Source organism: Coturnix japonica, chromosome 11, assembly GCF_054131305.1.
Source record: "Coturnix japonica strain WE chromosome 11, WE-NBRP24, whole genome shotgun sequence".
Classification (NCBI taxonomy): domain Eukaryota; kingdom Metazoa; phylum Chordata; class Aves; order Galliformes; family Phasianidae; genus Coturnix; species Coturnix japonica.
Window position 1 is genome coordinate 15,232,089 of NC_140673.1, and position 24,879 is coordinate 15,256,967.

Here is a 24,879-nt window from a genome sequence, read left to right on the forward strand (position 1 = left end):
CAGCTGGCAGAAAGAAGTTCTGAGACTTGCACATTTCTGAATGATGTTCTGAGGGTTTATCTTTCAAATTACTCTGTAGCCACATATAACCCCAGTCACCTTCTGAGAATTCTCTTGCTTCATACTAAATCCCAGGTTATCTGCTTGTGCAAGTACGGGGAATGTAAGAGGTCTCGTATAATGCCTTCCCCAAACAGTTTACGTTAACAGCATTTAATATCCATCTCTTACAGTGTTAAGATTTCCTAAACAGAAAAAGTTTCTTAGATATATTCCTTACTGTTTTCAGCTCTAGGAGTAGTAGGAATGTAATAGGCCTTTGAAAGCCCTTTCTAGCTTTAATAGCAATTTGTAGATAAAATAATATGTGCCTTCACACACAGATGCACACTTTTTATCCTGCTTGTACTTTCTTGTAAGTCTAGGCTAGAAAGCAGACTATACATTTTGAGGATTTCTTTGTTTTTCTGTGAAACAAATAGCACACACAATCCACGTGCTGAGATGGAATGTTGAAAGACAGAAGCATCGTAACTGTAAAAACAAACCAACTCCACAAAACAAACAGTACCTACAGTACATTGAAACCCTGATTAGGAGTGTTACCATACAATTTCAGTACTCTGTGAGATGCATACAAATGAAGCTTAGAACTTAGACATGTACCAATACGCCCACAGCATTTAATATGCTCGTGGCTATTAAAGTTGAAGGGTTGTGCAATTTGAAGACTGCTTTTGAATGCAGTATGTCTGTGAGTTTCAAATTGGATCTCTTTGTTCAAAATACTGATTTTTGGACTATTCCCCAGTCCAGCCTAAAGGCTAATATAAGTTTCTCTACATCTCTGTTCTCACTAACAATAATTAAGGCAATCCATTAAAGGATGACAAACAGGCTTTAGACCTAAATCAGATTTTTTTTTTCTACATTTGTTTTTTTAGGATAGTGAAAAGTACGTGCTTTTCTTTAAAGTACCAGAGAAAACACACACAGAATGAAGTCTACAAAGCAAGAGTGCACTTGATAAGAAATGAAAAAGATGATGAAAAGAGCCTGTATTTCTCTTGGATGAGCTTCACGGTACTTTACTATTTTCAGTTCATGCAAGTTTGTCTAACTTTTGTTTTAGAAATCTAGCTCTGTGTGCGTATGGGTACATATCTAAGTGGTATTCTGACATTGATAAGATTTATATTTCCTCTGTGGTCCATCACCATTATCAAAAGCCAATTCATTGGTCTGAACTGCCTGAAGAATCTGCATCCTTATAACTTCTATTTTTGTCTTGCTGTCTTGGAGCATCTGTTGAGCTGTGGCAAGAAGTTTTCGATCCTGTTGAAACAAAAAAGATAACATAGTGAAGTCTTCACAGTAAATACACTGAAAGCTTTAAAAATCACTTGCTCGAGAATGAGAACTATGTAGGTTCTGCAGACCACATTACAAATCTAGATGAAATCAGGTTAGGACCAATGGGTATTCATATTGATTTATAGACTACAAACCACTCCCTTGGAAACTCTGTTTAAAGCTGGATAAATGAGGCACAATCTAGAAACACCACACACGTAGATGAATATTTTTAAGCTGATACTAAAGAAAGAACAAGATAAAAAGTGCAAAATACCTCCATCCTATGAGAGTGACAAGTTTATAGTGAATCATAGAATGACTTAGGTCTGAGGGGACTTGAAAGATTACCCAGTTCCAATCCCTCTGCCATGAGCAGGGCTGCCACTCACCAGCTCAGCTGCCCAGGCCCCCATCCAGCCTGGCCTTGAGCACCTCCAGGGATGGGGCACCACAGCTTCTCTGGGCAGTTGTGCCAGTGCAGCACCACTCTGAGTAAAAGGTCTCTCCCATATGTCTAACCAAAGTCTCCCCTCTTTTAGTTTAAAGCCTTTCCCCTTTGTGAATACAAGAACTCTTCCAACAATTCATCCAACAACCAAATCTGTTGGACTAAATACATACAAATACATACAAGAATCTCTGTGCCAATCTGCCTGAGTTAAATTTCAACCCCAACATTAGAAATACAAAGTTGACTCACATAGTACATTATATTCAATTAAAAATAATTCTGCATTATTTTTATCTGATTATTTTGAAGATGAACTTTCAGATTCATTAACAATACCAGTTCACCCTCAGGAGCATGGTAGGTATCTCCATGTGTTTCTGAGGTATACCATTTTTTTGGTCCCTGAGCTACGAGAGATTTGATATATTTGATTATCAAATGGTTGTTGGATGGGGAGTTACAAGGTAACTTAAGGATGATCTGACTTCGATTAAAACAGGAAAGGAGCGTGGGAAAAATTGAGGCAGTCAATTTGTCATGGCTGTGCAGTGCCAGATTAACAAACAGTAATCAGTATAGATGAATACTGCATTTGCTGTAGCCCAAAGGCCACTCTGGTTGACTCATTTTGCAACCACTCTGAAACCTCATTATGAAGCCATTTTATCGTGAACGTGGTTTATTCTTAAAGTTTTAATTTTCTAATGAAGTTATCAACTATTTAAGACTTAGAAGAAATTTTATTTCTCTCCTTGCCCCCATTAAGACAATTACTGCATAGTACAGAGTCACAGAGCTAGAAGTATTGGCACTACGGTATATGTGAGTACTATAATGCAGATGTTAGAAAAATCAGTATGCTGAGAATAAAAAAAAAGATAAAGTCTCAGATCTCCAGTTTGACCTTGCACTGATTATATTACTCACTGTGATATTTTTATACTACTCCATGTTCTGCTGGGTACTCACTCTTGGTTTTAATTTGTAATATTAATCAGTGTTTCAAATATGAAGACCAGCATAGGCCTCATGTTTATAATGTCTTTATGCTGAAGATCGGTTATCCAACTATTTAATTAGTACACTTGATTTTCTTAAATGAGTGCCTTCTTGAATACAAATATCTCCTTTTGAAATAACTATTGCCTACAGCAGAGCATGGGATCTAACTGTGATTACAGACAAGTTCAGCATCCTAAATTAAACTTCATCCATGCATCATCCTGATGCACTCATACTCTGAAAGCATTTTTAGTCTTTGTTCTTATCTAATTTTTCATGTTACTTCACCTGATTGTCTCCCACATCCTGTCACTCCAGTGGATGCATCATGCTCCAGAGCACATCAGCGTGTGAAACTGAGGTAATCTAAGATTACTGAAGTAGCTAGGGATTGTAGCTCACTCTGTGTTTTCAAGAGAAAGAACATCCCATCCTCTGAAACAGAATGGATGTGTTATACTTGGCAGTCCTGTTAGTGTTGGGGTCTGAACACATTTTCTGTGTACAGAAACTGACAGTGCCTGTTAAACTGATCTGCAAAAGCTGTTATGGGATCTGAGCTCCTGCAAGTCCAAGGAAAGATGATCAATACCTCAGAAACATGTCAGAATAGGCTGAGCTGAATGTCACTGAAGAAAGTAGACTAAGTTCAAATGGAAAAGCTTCACCTGAGATAACACACACATTATTGTTAGCAGACTACTGTTTTATTTTTAATCTTTAAAAAACAAACTCTGACATCGCTCCATTAAATTTAAGTTTGAAAATGGTACAGCAAACCTGAAATTCCATCGTAGTATGCCTGAGTAACAGTCACAAAATAGTTTAATATATTTTAAAGAGGGACCTTTTTAATGTTCCCAATTACGTGCTGGATTCAAAGTGAGAATTTTCTGCCCCTTTTGGCCACCTCATCCAGAAACTTAAGTTCAGCTTTTTACAACCCAGTCATTACACTTAAGCCCACAGTACAAACCCTGCTGAATTACCTCACTACACAGCACTATGACCATGAGAATGAACACACATCGTTTCCATCCAGCTTGTTGAAGCAGCTGGCAATGCTCTTGTGTTTCCAGCTCGTTCTCCCCAGTGCAGTTACTGCATACACCCAAACTGGTAAGCTCATTTAAACATTTACCAATTGAAAGCACAAGATTCAATCAACAATTTTAATTACATGCCTCAATCATAAAGCAAGCCAGAATTTACCCCTTCTTCCTACTCTGATCAAAGCCTGCTAGCAGTGTCTGACGTTATAGTCTGAGTGTTTAGTTAAGTTCTTTTCAGGCTGTTATAAGGTTACTTGCTGAGGGTTTATTAGGGATATAAATCATGTACATCTTTTGATCCATTTGGATCAGCTGATTATTATTTTTGAGCAAGCCTGATATTAAGTACATGGCCCCAGAGGATGTAGACTCCATGGTTTCTAGGATCTGAGGACTGCATTCCCCAGCCTTTAGTCATAAGGTGCTACAGATACCTTTTCCACCTGCCCCAGGCTAGTAGGTGACAGGTCACTTTCAGCTAAGGCTACCAGCTGGCTCAGAGGTCAGCATGGGCTTGATGGCACTTCTGGGCCATCTATTCTCAAATGATTTTTCAGAAAGTGAGCAGCACTCTGTGGTCTTAGCAAGACGTACCAAGAAGTCATAGAGGAGGCAGGTACAAAAGTAATCTGCCTCTCCACTGGTCCCTGGAAGAAATTCATTCAGAAATACATAGTTCCTCACCGACAGTCTTGGTTAGTACAAATTCTTACTGGCAGCAATGCAATTTACAGAAGTTTACTTTTCAAATCAAACATTTCTTTTGAATAAGTTCAGTGACTCATCTCATCTATGTGTTAGGTCAGCCAGATAAGAACTTGAAACATTTCAATTCCATTTACCAACTTCTTTACACCAACCAAGCTACTACATATTATTTGCTATATCTATGTCAGTTTTTCACCTTAGTTTGGAGATTCAGTTCATCTCCATAATGATCTAGTAAAAGGAAAGCAAAGGTAATTAGTAACTAACAAAAGTAGAAGGGGCTGCAAGTAGGATCCCCCTCGACAGTGTTTTACTCATTTGAGAAGTGTGATTATCTTATACTCAGTTAACTCTATCCCTTCTACCCCCATTAAAGGTTAGCTGAGTCTTTCACTTGAGTTAAGGTCTCTCTTCCTGTATGATGAATTTTATTACCTAGTTAAGACTATGTAATAAGTCAAATCCATCTAGGAGTTAGCAAGCCCCTTCCCTACCCCTTGGAAAACTTCCAGTTTCAGTTTGGTGTTATCATCAAACTACCTCTAGAACACCACACTTCTGATAAATAAATCAGTAAATGAACATGAGGGAGAATGGAAAGAGTGGAACTATTTCACATGCCTGTGTACCAGTGTTGATTATGACAATGCTATCTGAATATTTTGTATCTCTTATTGAAACACATTTTTTGGTACAAGTCTCATTACTGGCATCTAAAATCAGATGAACATTTCAGAGATGTATCTATCTGTCAGTATCACCTTCAGTGACTGTCATGCACATCTTAACTTTAAATTAATGGACGTACATTTCTTAGTGGAGCTAGAAAAAGCATCAGCCACCACTTGATTCCACACCAAGCTCTGCTGCTTTGTAAATCACACATGGTCAAAGATTACCAGACATACTAAATTTAGTAAACTGGATTTGTTATAGAGGTTGAGTTGCGTGTGGACAGAGTGATAAAACAACCAGGTCTAGCAAGTATCCTGAGTGGGTATGAAACCACAACAAAAACAGCACAGCAGTCTGTAGCAGATTCTACATTGCTAGTTAATAACAACAACAAATCAAACCCCAAATACCAAAATTGCACGCTGCTTATGCACTGTACTTTCATACTGCAGCAATGAGAAACTATTTTCACGTTCTTTAAGCATTCCTTACCTTTGAAGAACCATTTGAGTACATCTGTATCATATTTTCTGCTCCCTGTTTCACCTTCAGTTCTATGTCCAATTGCTTCTTTAAGGCCATCAATCTGTTGTTGGTAGGGAAACGAGGATCGCTGTTTGGAGTATCAGGAGTCCTAGGACAATCTGTGAATTAAATGCAAGATGTGTATGGAGCAAAGAGAAAAATAAAAAGCAAACAAAAAACCCAACCAAACAACAACAAAAAAGTTCAGAACACCCCCAAAACTTATCTGTTCTATTAAGTTACAGATAAACAAAGCACAAACATCACACCCGATACTTCAGACTGACTGTCCTGTCCTGAGCTACTTTGCAGCAGCTCTGCAAATGCGCCTTAATATGCAAAGCCTCACGAAAGCACAGTGACTCCCACACACGTCCTAATTCACATGAATCACTTCCGGGAGCGGTAATAGAGGCAGGTTTGCAGCTAGGGCTATTTTTGTTTCAAAGGCGATTTATTTCTTCTGGCATGTCTTGAGTCAATTAAAAGTGCACTTTGCCACTAAGGCTTTCTTACAGTTTGATGTCAAATCTACAACAAACAAATTTGGACAGTGCTGTTCAGTACCAATAAGCATATTCTAAATGCTGATATTAAGTAGATTTATTTCCTCATTGATTTTAGCATATTATTACAGCTACGCCCACTGTAGACACAATTTATGTTAAAATTAAGGACAACGTGAGCTTTTTCTTACATCACACCGAATGATTTTTTCTCTGCAGTGATAACTGAGTCACAGGTTAATTGGATATTCTGAACAGCTATGATCTGTGGGAAGAATGAAGTTTTTGTTTCAGAATATTACTGTATTTAGATCTCCATTTTGTTGGATTAATTCAATAGAATGCAAGTTAGTTTTCAATCAAACAAATTACATACTTGAACTCCTTAACTTGGTTTCCCTTCTCCAGAGAAGTCTATTAACCACTGGCTCCTATTTCAGCTTCTACACCATGAACTATTAATGAACTGAAAACAAGTGGTCACTGGACTAATTCTGAATGGTTAATTATTCTGTGATTTCCAACAAGGCCATCCTTTTAGCTACAGCTGATTGTCTTCCCTCACAGGCCCAATGACTTCCCTTTTAAACTTTAAACTAAAAGAGGCTTTTACATCCATTATTACAGTGTTTTGTTGTCGTTGTTGTTATCTTTAACAACTGAGGGAACAGATACTCTACAGAAAAATGACATTAATTGGTCTCCTAGTGCTATCAACACTATGGTCTTTTTTCAATTTTAATTAATTTTCCTTGAATTAAAACTAAGATGGTGGATCAAGTTCCTGACATCCTTGGTTATTAGAAAACACAGGCATTGCGCTAGTAACTTACAAATTACTTGAGCTATCTAGGGGCGCCTTATCTGCCATTTCATATTTATTCTGCAGAAGCTTCTAATAACTAATGTTTGAGATTTAATACGTTTTACTTTCAAGTTCGCTGTGTAATTTCCTTCTCTTACACTGCGGTTTTTGATGAGGCTGCACACAGTTTTCATATAAGTAGAACTTTTAATTTCCTCTTCTGTTAATTCAGTCTTCGGTTCAAGACACTTTAAGACTCTTACTGCACACTCACGACTTAAATGTACTACAGAAAGTACCAGATGTTTAAAAAAAAAAAAGAAAATAAATCTGTGCTGTTCCTCATCTGTTTTCTCATTCTTCCTCTCCTCGGTGCTTTGGCTTGGTCTGTGAAACGCTGCACTTGCAAAGCTTTAGCTTAAATCTGGTATTAATAAAAAAAAGATTAACAACATGCTTTTCTCTTACTTATGCCTTTGCATTTAACAAATCCTCACCTATTAATCTATTCTAAATTCAAACAAACATGACACTTGAAAGCCACAGTGTCAGGTCTCCTTATAAACTAGAATAATTTTGTAAATGAATATTTACCAAGTTTAGATTTGTGTTGCTGGCCTCTACCACTTAAAGATCCCAGTCCTCTGATGATCCATGGGGAAGACTGTGGTTCTCCTGAAGTCTGTTTTCACAGCTTTTACAGATGCAAACAAGCACTCTTCCTTTGCATTAAAACAACACTTGAGTTGCAAGTCAAGCACTAATTAGAGATACCACAACTCTGGCTGCCCAAGCAGCTGTTATTATCTCCCTCTGCCTGTCTGTGCTGTGAAGGTATAACCACATTTAGATGACCTGCCTGGGTCATCTAAAGAGCTGGTCTACACTTGTGGACTTACATTCCCCTCTATTGTTTAGTAGAAACTGGGCTACCCTATGTTTTGTTTGCAAGCAGCAACAAAGAAAAATTCTGTACTACAGACTAATAATTAAAACTTTTTTCTTGATGTCTTTCAGTCATAGTAGTTCGTTGCTGAACTCCTGAACATGGAACATTATGGTTGTTTACTGCAAGATTTTTTCAGAAATGGCTTCCAAATGACTCCTTCCCCCCCAGCCTCATTACAATAAACAGCCTGAGGCAGCTTCTTATAGAAGAATTCAGATTAAAGTTTAAGTCAGCCAGCCAAACAGGTCCTATTATGGAAAGCATTGACAATCTTAGCTGCAACGCTACAAGCTACATCTGTTTCCCTCTCTTTGTATCTCTTACAACCTAAGTAGACATAACTAGCCATACTAAAGCAATTACCTATTTGTGTAAAGCATCATAAAGAGGGGCTTGAGTCTCACTTGGAGACATTCAGTCATCGCTGTAATACAGTTAGTAATAAATTCATCCAGGTAAGTGCAATAATTGGGATTTTATGTACATACTTAAAGTTGAAGAGTTGAGTATTTATATCAAATTGATAATTCATGGAAATAAGGTGGGAGAAAATAACAGATTCCCTAGTTTGCCATGTTAGTTGGTCAATAAGGATAGCACAAGATTTGTCACTTTTGATGTATTCAAGTCCAGCTTTGCATAAGACAGTAACTGATCTTCTGGCCAATGGATTAGTGCCCTCAGGCATTTTTCTCTTGACATTATGAGTATCAAATGAAGCAACAGATGTATTTCAAGTGAACTAGACTTCATTTCATGTAACTAGCCTGTTACTTTTGCTGCTAACATTAAAGGGTTTTGTGCAGCCTGTTACCACACAGCTAGGCCGCAAGTGCTGTGATACTGCTTCCCCAGGACCTGTGACATCCTGTTTTCATGAGAATATAAGACTTGATTTAATGGATTGTTTTTAAAAAGTGTCTGGACTGCATCAGGATAATGGCACTTTTTGGTTTGAAGTGTTTGTTTATCTTAACACTTATATCTTTGCTCTTCTGAAAACCTCTTCAGTTCGATTGAATCTGCACAGTGCTTACCAGCAAACACTCCTTGCTTCTAAATGACCTTATGCTACTGCTCTCATCTAAGCTATCCCTATTAGAGTAGTGAGAATTCTACTTTTTCTAGACTGCTTCTGTTTTCTTTGAAGACTTCCCCACATGGTAAGTACATGATTTAATCATCAAACTCAGCATGAAATGTAAGAGCCCACATAACCGTCCCCATTTTGGTTCTGATGGCAGTGCAGCATGCTGCTAAGCTCCTCAGTGGCAAGTCTGGAAACAATTTATTTGAGTACATGTAATGTCGTGTCATAACCAACAGAAACAGCTGTGCAGGTGCTGCTGGGGTTAAAAAGAAAAAAAAGAATCCAACAAACAAGCAGGAAATCAGATGTGATGGCACTGAACTTAACCTGTCCAAGACAGCAGCGGATGCTCTGTGTGCACAGAGAACATCCAGCACTGATTTCCTGGAAAAAAATGCTTAAATTTGAAATGAATTTCAGTTGTTTAATGGTAAATTTGACTTACTGAAAAACTGACAGCAGATTGTCTGAACACTGCTTCAAAAGCATTATTCCACAGTAAGGTTCCCCAAAGTTACCATTAAATTCTTATGAGTATCAGTACCGTACGTACAGTCTGACTTCTTAAAAGTCAATACCTGAATTTTGCTGCAACCCCTACCTTGCCGCAGGTAAATTAGTACAGCCTTTTACCTCCCTGAATAATACTAAAAAGTGTAATCTCTACTGTGATTTTTTAGACACATAAAAAAAGTATCAATTTAACCTGTGCTAATATGCAGAAATATATTTTAATGATACAAAATGCTTCCATGTCTATGAGTAAAGTGATCATCCTCATGTCATGCATTCAAACGAATCTGATTTTTAGCTGTAATGGCTACCACACTTGTCCTACTCCATCTATATTGCTGCATTCTGATTCACGCTTAAGTGCTGACATACGGATTTTAAAACCCTGCGTCCTAGCATGACTAATCCACTGCATGATAAGGACAGACCTGGGTGCAAAGTCTCACTTCTAAAACAGATCTAGATTTACCAGCATCATACCGGAAAGTAAACATACATTATGGTTATAGTTGTTTCTGAAGCAGACATCAGCTGCTGGATCTATCCTCACATTCAATACAGTTTTTTTTTTCTTTTAGCACAGTATACTTATTGGTTAATGTTTAATACCAATTTAAGTAGTTGAGAAAATAATTTCCTATGGGACTGGGACATGGAAAGCTTTCAACTCAAGGCAAGATACCATCAAAATATCCCAACTCATTTAAAACTGAATGTTAATGACACGTTTCTCTAGTGAAGATTTATTAAGATTACATACAATGGTTTTAACTTACGGGGGCTGCTCTGAAATCAATGCCTCCAAGCAGAGGAAAGGTATCCATTGACATTCACTGACACTCGCTGAATGTATATGGAGACCAAATAGTGGATGTGAGGTGGTAGGTTATGTGTTTCAGCAATGGCAACAGTGACAGTGAGACACCTCCAGAGGTGCAGGTTTATTTTGTTATTTATTTTCTTTTAAATGAGCATGGCATGCAGGCTTTGGCTCGTGGGTGGTGAATGCACGGCTGATGGTGGTGACTGTGTAGAGAAATAGCTGAGAATGTGCTCTGTCAAATAGTGTTATCGTGCTCTTTGTATCTGTGGTTATTTCCCTAGAAATAAATAGGAGGCCATACTTCCAGAGTGACCTACCTACATAAATTACAAATTACACTGTGCTGATTACAAAGTAGTTGCACTACAAATTAGTGGTTCATTAAAAGAAAAAGTAATGCAAGCCACTGTTTGACATCATAAGCAGCAGTAAGAGTCACAACAGCTTGTGTGACACTTCCCAGCTGTAAGTGTAGAGCACTTTACAAACATATGTTCACACCCACTTCTCACATACTGCAACAAGGGAAGAGTAAATGACTTTCTGAAGCCACCACTATACATTTTCAGCCAAGCAATAGAAACAATCCAAAAATCCTCAGAGACCAGGCCTGACAGATCAAAAGGATCATAACCTTACAGACAGCTATTCTCAGTGTTACTTGTTGAAGGATCTCAGTCCTGACTTTGCTACTTAGAACTCCCAGTAACCTTTACAACATACTTAGAAGACTGGGAAAACCTAGGACCACCCTGGCAAAAGTATAAAATAGTGTAAGTAATAGTGTAAGTATGAAGAGAATATAAACCTTGACTCCCAAAGTTTTGTTTGTTAACCTTATTTTCTGTATTTACACTTTGCATAGTCTAAAAATTTCCCATATACATCCTTCACTCTTCTAAATCACTTGTATCTACCAGAAAAGGGTGAAATGCAAGCTGAAGTTAAAAAGCCACAACTTAGAGTAAAGGTAACATCTGGAATTAATGCCCTTATACTTGGGTACTCTTTCATTCTGCAGGAAATGGTTGTAAAATTCATGATGTCTGTCTGAAGCAGAAGCAAGAACTACCATGCAGAGATCGCTGTGACCTCTCCATGGAGCTGTGCTGTCAGATAACAGGGATGTTTGAGGCCACATCTCTATGTATCTGTTGAATATTATACAAATATTTTATACACAGAGTAGGCTTAAGTGTCCAAAGTCTTATGCTATCAGCTTTCCTTTGTCAAGGCCTATAGTTTTGACTTCAGCTATTAGTGAGATAAAACTTCAATATTAAAATATTGAATTTACTGCAGTAAAAACTGCAGACTGACGATCCTCAGTAAAGTTTTGAGCCTGCAGTAATTGAAGTAACAATTAAGAAACAATGCACTTTTCTCAGGGCATATTTTACTAATAGACTACAAAGGCTATCTGCCAGTAACAATTTTGAACAGAATGAAAGTTAAAAACATAGTATTACGGTATTAAGGGGCTTAGCATGCATCCAAAGCAGTTAGAAGCACATAAGATTATCAACTTTGATCTTCTGCTCCTTAAGCTTTTCATGAAGTCTCTGGTAATAAAGGGCAGGATGAGCCTGGCTGCTATGCATTATTCACAAAAGCAAGGGGCTCTGCTGGCATTTTCAGAAATGTACCAAGGACCTGAATTGCATTAGTGAATTATTTATTTGCACCCAAAGATCTAAATGTCTTCAGAACTACTAAGTGCTTTCTAAGGGTCGGCTGTATTTCCTGAGATGTGCACAGCCACAAGGACAATATTGCTGATTAGCTCCTTGTGACAGCTTTAAAATGCTGCCCTGGAAGGGGGCACTCCTGAACATTTTGTGCCATCTGCTTTTCAGGTTCCTCAATTAGATTAATTTATCACATCTATGTCTACAACATTTTTTTCTATATTTGGTCTCTAGAGAATTTGTACCTAATTTTCTTTCTTTTTCCTTCTGCTTGTTCCATTAAAGGTGCCTCTACTCTCAGCACTGCAGAGGAATTCCGTAAACCTCAGCCAGTAAGAAACAGAACACTTCATACCTACTACAGAACCCAACAACCATCACTGAAGCTTACATTACTGTATGTATTCCCATTTCATTCTGCACCAACTATTTTGTTTTACTAGTTTCCTTCTCAGCCCCCTGCCCCCAAACCAAAGCTCTCAGACCTCAAAAGCAACAAATGCAGAACACATTGTGCAAGTGTACCATAGACACTGCAACACTTTCCTAGCATGTTACAGGGCCAGATACAATGTATTTCTGATATCCTGATATAACTTACCAGTATTTTCCCGAATTCTCACCCTAACCAACCTTTCTAGAAAATGAGGGGTGATGCAGCCTTTTTATTCCGCTGCCCAAGCTTCTTAAGGCTCGGCACTCGTTTTACAAACACCTTCAATGGTACGTGTGCATTTATTTTAACTTTTAGCCAGAAAGTGTCCGTGTAATGTGAAATCAACAGGCTGGCAGCACCTCCAAAGTCATTGCTGAAAAAAAACCTGTTCACTTTCACCACGTTCCATCTTAAAATACCAAGCCTGATATTTTTATGAAATATATATTCAAACGTAATATCAACTCACCACCGAGCCACAGAAAATACTAATGAAAACAATTTCAATGTATCTTAAGAAGGGCAACCTCACTGTGGCTATTTCATACTGAAAATTGCTCTTACATAATGAAAAGCTACTAAACAATACTACTGTAACTGAGAAAATATATTAATATGGTAAGAACTGAAAGTGAAGAATCAACACAGATCACATTAATCTTCACAGCATCAACAAATAGTCTGTACTCCTCCCAGGAAAACAATTTTCCACTCAGAAGGACTGGACGTTTATTTCTGAGTCAGAACTAACAAGCACACACAGGTAACCAACTTTCCACCTGCATGTTTGCTCATTTCCAGAGCAGTTTTTTTCCAAGTGAAATGGGCAATAGCTTATGTAAACTAAGAAAAGTACACTGCTATCATTATATCATACAGTACCTGTAACATCTTCTGGATCCGTTACAACAATGTGTGCATTTAACTCCTGTAACTTATGATGCAAATCTTCTAACTTCTTATTTGACTTTTTCAAAATGTTGTCCACATATGCCAAGTTCTTTTTATCTGTTGTGACCTTCCTGAGGTTCTCAGCTCCCTCCTTGATTTTAAGTTCCTTCCTTATTTCCCGCTTGATTTGGTCCTTTATTTCATCCAGCTTCTGCTGTACCATTGTATCTGAAAAGTCCAACTTTTGGCCAGTGCTCAGGTTCTCAGAGACCAGAAGACTTTTGGCATCCCCCTAGAAAGAAAAACATCAATGTAACTATCAGAAGACACGGTTTCTTGACAGCATACGCTACAAATTGCAGTGACTGGGCTTTTGGCCTTTGCATGTTAAATACTTTTTAAGAACATGTACTAACTTACATGCTGCCCTAAAGCAACTATCTCACAAGACATTACATGTTAACTGGGGTTACATTTTACAGGAGGTTAATTTTAAATTTATAGACATTTTTACTGTGCCTATTTTTATCAGCAAGAGATTTAAATACTTCTGGATTTGTCATGGCTGCCTGCCTAGCATTTAAATGCCTCACAGCTAATGACTCACATTTCTAATTTTCTAGATTTGTGTGTTTTAATAAACCAAATGAAAACAGGAAATAAAACTAAATTCTAACAATTATTGAATTTTATTAACTTCTATATGTTCTGATATTTGGGTAGGCAGGGAGCAATATGAAGGGATGACCAAAAATGTGAACATTTTCAGTATAAAACAGTTGTCATCATTATTTGTTGCTGCAAATACCAACACTTGGGATGGAGTTCAGAAAGAACAGCATCAGGCTAATAAATCTTAATGAGCTCCCAGAACACACAACCTCTAGATACATTCTACATCTGCTTTACTGACTGAGACTTCAGACACAAACCCCTTTCTTCAAGGTGAGTAACTGTGAAATAAAAGTTAACATTCTGAATTTGTATCAACATATGAACATCTTTAGTCACTTCAAGTTATGATATATTAATTAACAAAAAATAAAATAAAATAAGGGGGAAAGCTCTGAGGTCGTAGTTCTATGACCAACAGGAATAAGGAATCCTGTGCAGTCCTGCGTTATGTACTTTTGGAGAGATGAGGATCAGGAGGTTCTGCCTGGGCCACACATATCAACAGATAATGCTAGTTGAAATATTTCAATCTGTACACAGTTCCCTAACGATGCCTTCTATAAGAAAGATCCAACCTCCTCGTTTTTAAGGATGGTTTAATAACTTCACTAACTCATCTTTAGACTCCTGCTATTAAAACTTCTACCCATAACTATCACTTTTAATATGAAGAGGTAGCAATCAAATGATTCTTAACTACTAAATGTAGTCAGAATCATCACTTAGCCACAAGATTTGGCTGTTTGTGAAAGAGACAGCAAACAAACAAGTCAGAAATGACAAACTGAGCGAGTCATGCAAGGGGAAAAAGTATGCAAATTTATATTTAAAGGGCACTTGTAACTCCTGCAAGTGCATTTCTGTTAGTGCAGATTAAAATAAATAATTTATTTTGCATATGTAGAGAGGCTATTAATAGTTGTACTGGGAGATCCATGACATTGCTTCCATATATAGGCATATGAAAAGAATCAGCATGTTTTTCCTTAAGAATAATCAATAGTGATGAGCAAGCAACCAGTACAAAGCTTCACAGCCAGCAAGAAGGAAACCAACAATCACATGCTGAGCAGTTTGTGTTGAGAAACAAGCGAAACTCAATATAAATTCATATAGCAACTGTCTGCCATTTTGCTCATGTTTAAGTAAGAGCATACCCAAATTAGATTCCTATCTCTGATCTCCCTGTTTGCTTTAACAGATAAAAATGCACACTGTGATCTAGCCTTTAAAAACAAAGATCAAAACAGTGTTTGTAAATATGTACAAAAAGTATATTGTTAAGTCATGACAGCTTGTAGTCACTCTGCAAGAATTCGAGGAATAAACGTGTCATCTCACCTCCTTCAAAGCATGACATTCCACTTTTTAAAGTTCACAGGAGGAAAGGTAGATGTAAAACAAAACAAATCTCTTTTTTTCTACACCTGGAGTATGCTAAGAATATGCCAAGAGCCTACACTTCTCAAACAGAACAATGTAATTAGAATATAAATAAATCAGAAATATTCTAGACTAGGGTTTCCCGAAGGGACTTCAGTTAGTTGTTTATCTATTGAACAATACGCTATTTTGTTACAGGGAGGTTTTTCATCCCTCCACTAACCCAGTATCTCAGCTGCTCAAGGGTGTTATGTTCTTCGATGAACAGGTTTTTGGAGCCCTCTCACGATCATTAGTGATTTGCATTTCAGACTCCAGTAACGAAGGTCAAGTTCTCAGTCAGAGCAGTCTCAGCACAACCTCCGTTCCTAGACCTGGAGTTTCAGTATACAGTCTTAATCTTTAAGATGCTTCTAAGACAACAACAGTGCAGATGCTACCACCGGTAACTGGTTATGTTGCCTATCCATTCCAGTGTTGTTACAAAAGAGCTATTTTAAAAATAATTAAATTCTTACTAGGTACTTATACACACAAATATAATATTGCTTATTTATATATGCTTATATACAGACAAGACCACCAAATGGCTAGCAGTGCCTTGGGGTGCAGCATTTCATGCAAAGTTCACAAAGCCTGCTATGCTGGAACTGAGCAGAAACTTAAGAGCTACTACAAGCAAACCCCAAACAAACAGGCATAACTATTTCTTGTCATCCAGAGTTAATGCTGCTTAGAAACAAAAAGCATTATGTCACCTGGCTATCTACACATCTCGTGTGGCACAAAGGTCACTGTGAACCAAACAACTTTCAAAGGAGGAAAGCATGCACCCAGACACACTGAAGACTGCTGTGAAAATAGAGCAGGGGGGTGTTCTGCAAGGCAAGCTGCTCTGCTCGTGCTCTGACATGTTTTGCTGCTGAGACACAAGGATTCTTTTAAACTGAGAAATGATTTAAAATAATTTAAAACACAAGATGTTCAAGCTTTTTTGATGGTGGTTGATTTAACATATCACAAAAGCTTCTGTTAGAGCTCAATATTCTCTTTCCCATTTGTTGCTTATGTTTTGATGTCTGTCCCTCCAGCACACCAGAGTGACCAGGACCTTCCTCTCTACACACACAGCAAAGGGCAGCAGTTACCTTCTGCTCCAACCACCTGCTGCCAGTCTGTAAGGAAGGCAATTATAGGCAGAGATGAATAGTTCTTTGCAATGGGAAAATACACGTTTGTTTGCCAGGCTGGAGATTTCAGAAACATTTCAGCCTGTAACAAAACAAACTATGTTTAATGCAATAAATCATCAAGGACCGCAAATTAGATAATACTGCTGAGAGAGAGAGAATCACATATGTAGCTGTCCTACTGCAATAGCTTAGTGACTCAGCCTCACTTTGACTGCGGGCTCAAAGGCTGTATCTATTTGAACAGATGAATTCAAGATGCAAGCTTTCAATTTCTGTACTCCTGGGAAACATTTTAAGTACAGATGCTGAAAACACCGGGTAGTGGGCTGAGCCTGTCCTTCAATAATAGAGTCTGTTCTGGCTGATACGGCATAAGACACCAGCAGCGTTGTTTATAAAAATCCATCAAGGCCCTGCACCTTTCTACATGTCAATTCTGAACCAAATAATCAATGAGGCAGGTGCCTCAACACACTGACTTTACCACCCAAGCTCCCATTTAAGAATGAAGCATCGAAACTGATGAACAATGGAACTTGATACTGCTGAACAGAAGAGATTATCGGGACGGTGAATATACCCGAGAATCTGCTTCAATTGTATAGACAGAACAACTTCCAATTTAAATGAGATCCTCAAATTACCACCTTTTAGAAGAAAAAGATAACCTTAAAATCCTGTGCATTAATAACTGCCAAAGACTTGCTTCTAGCAGCACAGGAGAGCTGCACTGGTTTATCCACCAGATTCATCTCAGAGAATACTGGATAAGAACACAGGTTGCTGAATTCTGCTAGGAATTCTTATAGAAACGTAAGCAGAGCCTCAAACAACAGCACGCTTTGCACCTACTGAGTAGTCAGGCACAATATCATTTATGTGTCAGTCACCTTGCAATCAACCTGCCTTCAGGAAAAAAAGGATGAAAGCTATACAAAAGCTCACTGTAAAACTATGAACATTTTCCCTAAATGCATTACTGTTCATTTCTATATGCTCTTTAATTGTGGAAACCATTTTACATCTAGTACAGTTTGCTGGAATACAAGAAAACTTGTTTGACAAGTATAGCCAAAAATGTTTGGCTGTTTATACTCGTGTATAATACAGTTACCACAATCCAGAGAGACTAAGCATCCATTTTTAATTTCCTTTTGAGGAGATGGAAATACAGATTTGGAACTATTAGGTCTATTATTATAGTTTTCTGCATCATGTTTTAAGGGATAAAATTAATGAATTTGTTCTTCTGAGCTAACTGCCAAGGTCCCAGAAGCTTGCTATAGCAATTCCTGAAGCTACAGTAGTCTTTAAGAACAATGGTAATCAATTGCAAACTTTCCTTCCCCCTCTCCCCAAAGTCATCCATAAAACCAGATGTGACAGCCTGTCCAGATTACTGGAACTACGACAACTACATCCTGCCCAGAAGGAAATATGATTGTGGTCAAGATCTCAGCACTTACCCAATGTCACAAACAAAAAAACCTTGAAGGCTTAGTAGATTTTGGCATCAGTTTGCTATGCTAACACACTGCAAGCAAGGATTTAAATTTAATCCAAGTCACAGCTCTCTTCTTTGTAGCAAAGAGGCTGCTTAAGGTACAAATAACTGTAGTGCATTGCATTATACATGGATAAATTCAAATAGGACGCTCATTAAATGGGGTTCAATTACTGTGTGCATACAGCAAGTGCCTGGCTGCACCAATAAGAAATACAGTAGGTGCAAAGAATTACTCCTTAAAACAGGGACAGCCAATGTGCACACTGTGCCCTGTGTGAATGCTGCACTGGGAGGACTGAAAACTACTGGTGCCCCCAGAGCTACCTTCTGAAGTGGTATCTTTTCCTTCCCTGCTGCTTTAAAAGAACTTTCCACAAACTAAAGCAAAACCAAACATTCAGTGATTGGCTGTGTTGGGTTCCTCACTTCCACCTAGGCTTGCAGCCATCAGCAGTCCCTGATTCGGCCAAAGGTTACTAACCCAAGAAGTTCATCACTGACTGAGGTTGCAGGACAAAACCAGAGCTGTGGCAGTGCTGCACACTAACTGTAACAAGTTACATAGGGGACAGAGCTTGCTTTTGGTGGAAGGGAAAGAAAATATTTTAAGAAATGTTGCCTTCAGCTGCTTCTCACTGTAGCAGCTCCTGACATGTTAATCTAGAAGGACCTGCAAAGAGACAGGTAGGAAATAGGACACAAAAAGAAAATCCCCACAATTGCCTCTCTTATGACAGCGAGGACTTGAGGAAGACTCCAGCACAGCACGAGCAAAGAGCACCTGGATCTGAGGTCAGCAAACAGCCACACTATCTAAGAACTGTCACCAGATATGGGCACTTCAACTGTTGCCCAATTTCTTCAGCCAACTTGTAGCTTCTACTCCCAACCAACAAACTGCAGCAGAATCCAGCACATCACAAACAAACCCAACCCACGTACATTCGAAAGAGACAGCACAAACTTCCCATACAATGAATATGGCCTACTTTCGCAACTTGTACTACATGTGACCAGGAAGAAGACCAGGATATGAAACTGAGCCTGCAGTAATGTCATTTCTCCATTCTTTTATGAGACCTTGCTGTACTAGTTATAACGCAGCTTCTTAATTTTATGTGCATGTGAAATAGTGATGGGATCGGCAGTGTTACCATAACTGAGTCAGTGTAACAAGGCAGAGAAGCAGCACACATACTCAGAAGAAACTCCATTTAAAATAATAGTTTCAACCAGACCACAGACAGCAGTAGAAGCTCTAATAAATTCCAAAGCACAAACCAGTTCTTTCAATATAAAGCAAAGATTATTTACTGAATGGTGAATTATTTTTCATTTCAAACTGCTAATGAAAAATAAGCACTGAAAGGAGTTTACTGAGTTTTTGAAAACCATTTTCAGATAAACATGGAATTACTGTTATCATCGTGAGAACATCTGTAATTTTCTGTATCACAGAAATACAAGAAAAACTTCATCTTAATAGAACATATACAATATGCACATCTAAAATGAAGGGTGTGTTTTAATATTCTTGCCAAACAAACATAACAAATGGGGATGTGTGGTACCCTGTTTCTTTCAGACACTAACACACATTCTGAGTAACTGTTAGAGATGAAAAAAGGTTTTGAGAGCAAATCTTATCACCAGGTTTGTCTCAGTTTGACTTGATGGGTTTCCCTGTAATCAGATGACGCTCAAGTTTGATGCCAGCAGTTGTTTTACAGCTCTGAAATGCTTGCAGACAAATACAAGTTAATATGATACAGAACTATCTGAGATAATAAGTTCACATGGATGTTGAATGGAGAATTTCCCTCTAATGACATGCAGTACAAAAGCCAGTGATATGTCCAGAAATGATGACTGCTCTCCCCCTTCCCCAAATAAGCAGTAACTAATAAGGTGTCTGTTGAAGCAGGTACTGAAGTAAACACCTAAGATAAAGCACTCCTGCTGCTTCAGAAAGTTAGTATAAATCTGTTTTACCTCGCACCAATATAAATACTTCTATTGATTTTTTACTTAAAATACTTATCTGATTTTGTCTCTGAACAGAATAGCGTTACGCTTACAGCTCAAGATGCTGGAGAAAACAGCCACCATCCAAGCTACAGGATTTTACTTGGTGAAAGCCATTTTCAAAGTTGAAAAGGTCAGTAGATAGACCTGAGTCACAGCTGTGCCTTATGGCTTGGGTAACTCCTCAAATACAATGTATACTGTACAAAGGCCCTAGAGTTTATTGGGAATGAATCCAAGAAAGCATACTTACCATAATGCAGATATCATTGCAACTATCCAATTTCAATGGCTGTAATGTTGCCGTTACAACAAACACACGTTTAAATTTCTACTTGTGAAGTTTTAATCATTAAGCAGAAATATCACAACACCCAAGGAATCCAAACCCAAGTTACTGGCACTTAATGACAAGCAGGTCCACTCCCATTTGGGAAGTGGTTTTCCTGCATTGTGGTGAAAGTGAATTATAGAATAGCTGCTATTATTTAATTAAAATGTATTATTATCTGCCTCGTAATTCACAGATTGTCCATTCCGCCCATCCACAAATTACAGTATCAGCTATTACCACAACTGGTAAGCTGTGGTTCCTGAAATGTTACATATTCCCAGTAAACTGTAGGAGAATGCTATAAACCCTTATATTAAAAATAAGTCAGTGCAATTTGGGGCTTCTCAGTACTGTCCGTGCAGGTTAGAAAATGCAAGTCATTGAAAGGATGTAAGAGGAATTCTCAGCCAGTAAACAGGAATCTCGTGGTAATGTAAAATGTCAGGACAATGGTTAAAAAACAAACAAACACAAACAGACAACCAAACCAATAATTTATTTGACTCAAAAAGCACAACAAAACACTCCATGTATCAAAATTCTTATTTCTGGGATGGATAATTATGCCTGGAAAGAGATCCCTCCGTTTCTGGCAATTCCAGCTCCGAGCACAGACAACCACTGCGTTACTCCATTTAACTTCATTATATTATAGCGGAGCTATTTTTAGCCATTACAAAACTAATGGAAGAGCTGAGAGTCTACATTCCACTCTAATTGAGCCATCATGTTTAGCAGCCAACTATTTCGTACATTATAAATGCAGCAATACGTATCAGAGATAATACTAACATCTGTTTTATGAGGCAAAAGGCCAAGCGGCCAAATACTCGATCCTGGTAAAGGAACCAGATTTTTTGTTGCTTTCTAGGACCGCTTAACAGTGCTCTCACCACAGCCTGTGAGTTCCTTAGTTGGTAGATGAATTGAACAGGTTTTTTCCTTAAAACAGGAAAGGCATGTATGCTTGTATTTATACAACGGAACTGCCTTTATACTCCAGGACTGAGAAGTCTTTCACAGTAGTTTGGGTTGCTATACCTGAAGTTAGTCAAAATGTTTGCACTGTCCACTGCAAACAGATCAGAAAGTTGCTCTTATTTTAAGCTCTGATAGTAAAAGGAAGAACCTCCCTCCTTAAACCCCGTCCTTATCTTTACAGGTGGCCAGTGGGAAAAGAAGGGAAAAAAAATCACTTTTCATCACTTCTCAGTATCAGGGTAAGTACTGCCACACCCAGAATTTGTCCGCAGAGATGCAGGCATCTCATTCCATGCCTTTCCAGTAGAAGTTTATGGATGGACACTCAGCTATTTATAGAAGCATTACTTCACATCCCCATTTGTTTGAGACTTCTACAGAGCATCACTGATGTACGCTGTGATACATTGGAATAGTTTCTGTAATCCTTTCTTTCTCTGACCTTTGAAGTACGGTATGAAAGTTCCCACTAGCTCTTAATGTCCATTTTCTATTTAAGAATTCCCTGGGTAGTACAGAAGTCACAAACAACCCGAAGCCTGTCTTAACCTACAAACACAAGCAAGAAGAAAATTTTCTGATAGCTGCTTCATGAGCAAGAGCAACAAGAAAGAGGCAGGTGATTTCACTTACTGATTATGTGGACTACAGCAAGTCTTAATACGTTCACATTTCAAAATACAAATCTGCTTAAGGTTTTTGTTTTTTAAGCTTTGTGCATTTTCTGTAGTTTTTAGGAGCCCTGATCCCCTACTGACCTACAGCACAATAATCCAAATCATCTCGCAGGCAAGCTGTTCTCCATTTCACATACACCCTAGCACAGGACTCTTCCATCTAGCTGTTATCAGCCTGGTCTCAATAGCAGCTAAAATGAAAACAGGAAGCATTAGTTTCCAAATAACTAATGCACCTCTAACCAAATAGTTTTAAGGCAGTACAAAGCAACAGCTTTTATATGCACCGTGTATATGTGTGCCCATAAAAAAATCTTACTGGACATGCCACAAAACTAAGTCTATAGAAAAATGGCAAAAAAGAATTCAACTCATAAATGTACTGAATTCTGGGAACTACATGTTACTTCTTACACTGGAAAGTATGAAAGTATTCAGAAAGCCTACAACAAGGCATACGTGTGATTTCAATGCCTTTCCTTATTCACACTGTCTAATATTCTACATTCATGTTATATGATTTCCAGCATCGATCATGTTCAAGTCTCTGGTCATGTGATGTTTAACCTATTTTCAGTCTAAATTCATCCAGTTTTTAATATTAAGGCCTCACTCCATTTTACAGTGCTTATCTACACAGTAGTTTTCACACATCTTCAAAATTTAAAAAAATAATAAGAATATTTCAGAGCAGAAGATTTTGATGTGCTCGTAACTTTTGAAGACACTATTCATCAAGTCGCAAGGTTTTCTGCTCCATTCCTGTTCAGAAGCACTTTAGGGAGCAGTCTGAGAACACACTCAGTTAGCAACCCGCAGCCTGTAAAGTTTGTCGAGCAGTGGTGGAATATTCTGCTTACTAATAACCAAGAGCTACAAAAATATACTCAGGGCACGACATTCTGGAGTACCTTCACGAAGAAGTCCTTCAAGCTAAAGAAAGAAATTGCTACAGTCAGAAGCTATTTTGGTTAGGAGTTTAACCTGTTGTATTCCCACGAGTATCTGCTGTGTGTTTCCCTATAATGAGCTATCTAATCTAAACCACATTGTCTGTAGCAGACAAAAATACACAAACTAACTTTCAACTGAAAAAGCAGCAGGAGCGTGACTTCTACTTGATCACAAAGAGCAGCATGTTCTGACTCAATACATGGTCTTAGTAGGTTGTATTTTCCAGCTGTATTTGAAACAGAAGGGTGAGCGTGGCCATTAAGGCTTCCTCAAGCATTCTAATAAAGATGTCAAGATGGTAACTCACAAGAGGAAAATAAAAATCAGTCCCAATAATAACAAAATTAAAACTACACAAGAATAAATACAATATCTTCCAAAATAAGATACTGTGCTTAGCTCAGGCTAACATCCTTTCAGCTATACGCTTCTCTAACCTCTCTGGGAATTACTGGTCTCTTCCCCACATTTCCCACTGAGAACCCCAAGAGAAGTGTAAGAAACTGGCATTATAAAAGTATTCTGGGGTACAGACAGTGCTTCTGTTCACACATAGGTTCTCCCTGTTTTCTGAACAGCACCACAGCAGCTCCCTTTCCCTTCCGCCAGCCACAAGGGAAGATGAGGAATCGTTTCCATACACACCACTGAAATGCTTATTGGTGATGTAACCCCAATTTGCACAAACTCCTAATAGATGTATCTGACTGTGCATGAAGATTCCAGTACATTCATTGCAATTTAAAAAAACAACAACATTTAACTGCTTTAGGACAGTAGACAGCTTAATTTTTAACAATGGGAATCTTCATCAAAGTAATCAGAACATTTAACATCTTCAATGCTTATAATTAGCAAAGCACAAGTCAAAAATAGTGATGGAAGTCTGCAAACAATAATTTGTGCTGGATGGAAATGCAAAATAAAATAGTTCAGAATATGCATGTGAACAACTTAATTCGGAATGTAGATGTCAGTAGATCAGTTTAAAGTGTGCTTACTTGAACAGCTGCGTAAAGTTGGAACTGTCAGTAAATTCATTCAGGTAAATGTAATGAACACACAAGCAGACAAGTGCCAAAACAAGTATCATATTACTTTTAAGTCCATAAACATTATCTATTACAGAAAAAAAAAAGTTACAAAAACGTGAGACCACTTACTCGTCTCTCCCTTGTCTTCCTTCCATACCCAAGGTCATCTGGTTCAAGAATCAAATGAGAGTTAAAGAAACCACTTCCCACATGTGTGGCAGCTGCTGCCCTGACCATGTCACTGGGCTACTCCCATCAAGAAGAAACGCTTCACAAACAACTTTTGAATATTAGTGCTGGCTGCTAACCTGAGATGACAGTGAACAATACCCCACAGCAGGTCAGCACTCCTTGTCCTTCCACACATAAGAAACTTAGAACTGATTATTTTTCTCGCAGCTGACAAATATTTAGTTTGACTCAGGCTAACTGCTACGAGTAAGGAAGTAGAGAACAAGAGTTAAAAAAACCCAATGCTAAAGTAAAGTATTTTGAAACTTAAACCAGACACCCTTTAAGCAAGTTTCATATTTCCAGCTCTTCAGGAGATGAGAGACTTAAGAAACAAATGCTAGCAACTTAAAAAAACATATCAATAAATAATAAGTTTCAAGAACAGAATTTAAACTATCTTCCTAAGGATCTC

General features: G+C 38.1%; 1 protein-coding gene and 1 long non-coding RNA gene across 5 annotated transcripts in view; one reads left to right on the forward strand and one right to left on the reverse strand.

Annotated features, from left to right (window-relative positions):
• PKN2 (protein kinase N2) overlaps positions 1-24,879 on the reverse strand; it is a 51,676-nt gene that overhangs the window by 15,976 nt on the left and 10,821 nt on the right. For all 3 annotated transcript variants that reach the window (XM_015870063.3, XM_015870064.2, XM_085511408.1), the window contains exons 2-4: positions 13,462-13,762; positions 5,737-5,888; positions 1,218-1,335 (exon numbers count right to left, since the gene is read on the reverse strand). In XM_015870063.3, the coding sequence (XP_015725549.2) occupies positions 1,218-1,335; positions 5,737-5,888; positions 13,462-13,762 (571 nt within the window). The remainder of the gene's footprint in view (positions 1-1,217; positions 1,336-5,736; positions 5,889-13,461; positions 13,763-24,879) is intronic.
• LOC116653775 (uncharacterized) lies at positions 269-22,253 on the forward strand. Of its 2 annotated transcripts, XR_014932777.1 has the most exons (4): positions 269-1,083; positions 12,429-12,540; positions 20,290-20,386; positions 21,750-22,253. It is a non-coding gene; the product is annotated as an uncharacterized LOC116653775 (long non-coding RNA). The 2 variants fall into 2 exon arrangements; XR_004308210.2 differs by lacking the exon at positions 269-1,083 and having other exon boundaries at positions 5,886-12,540.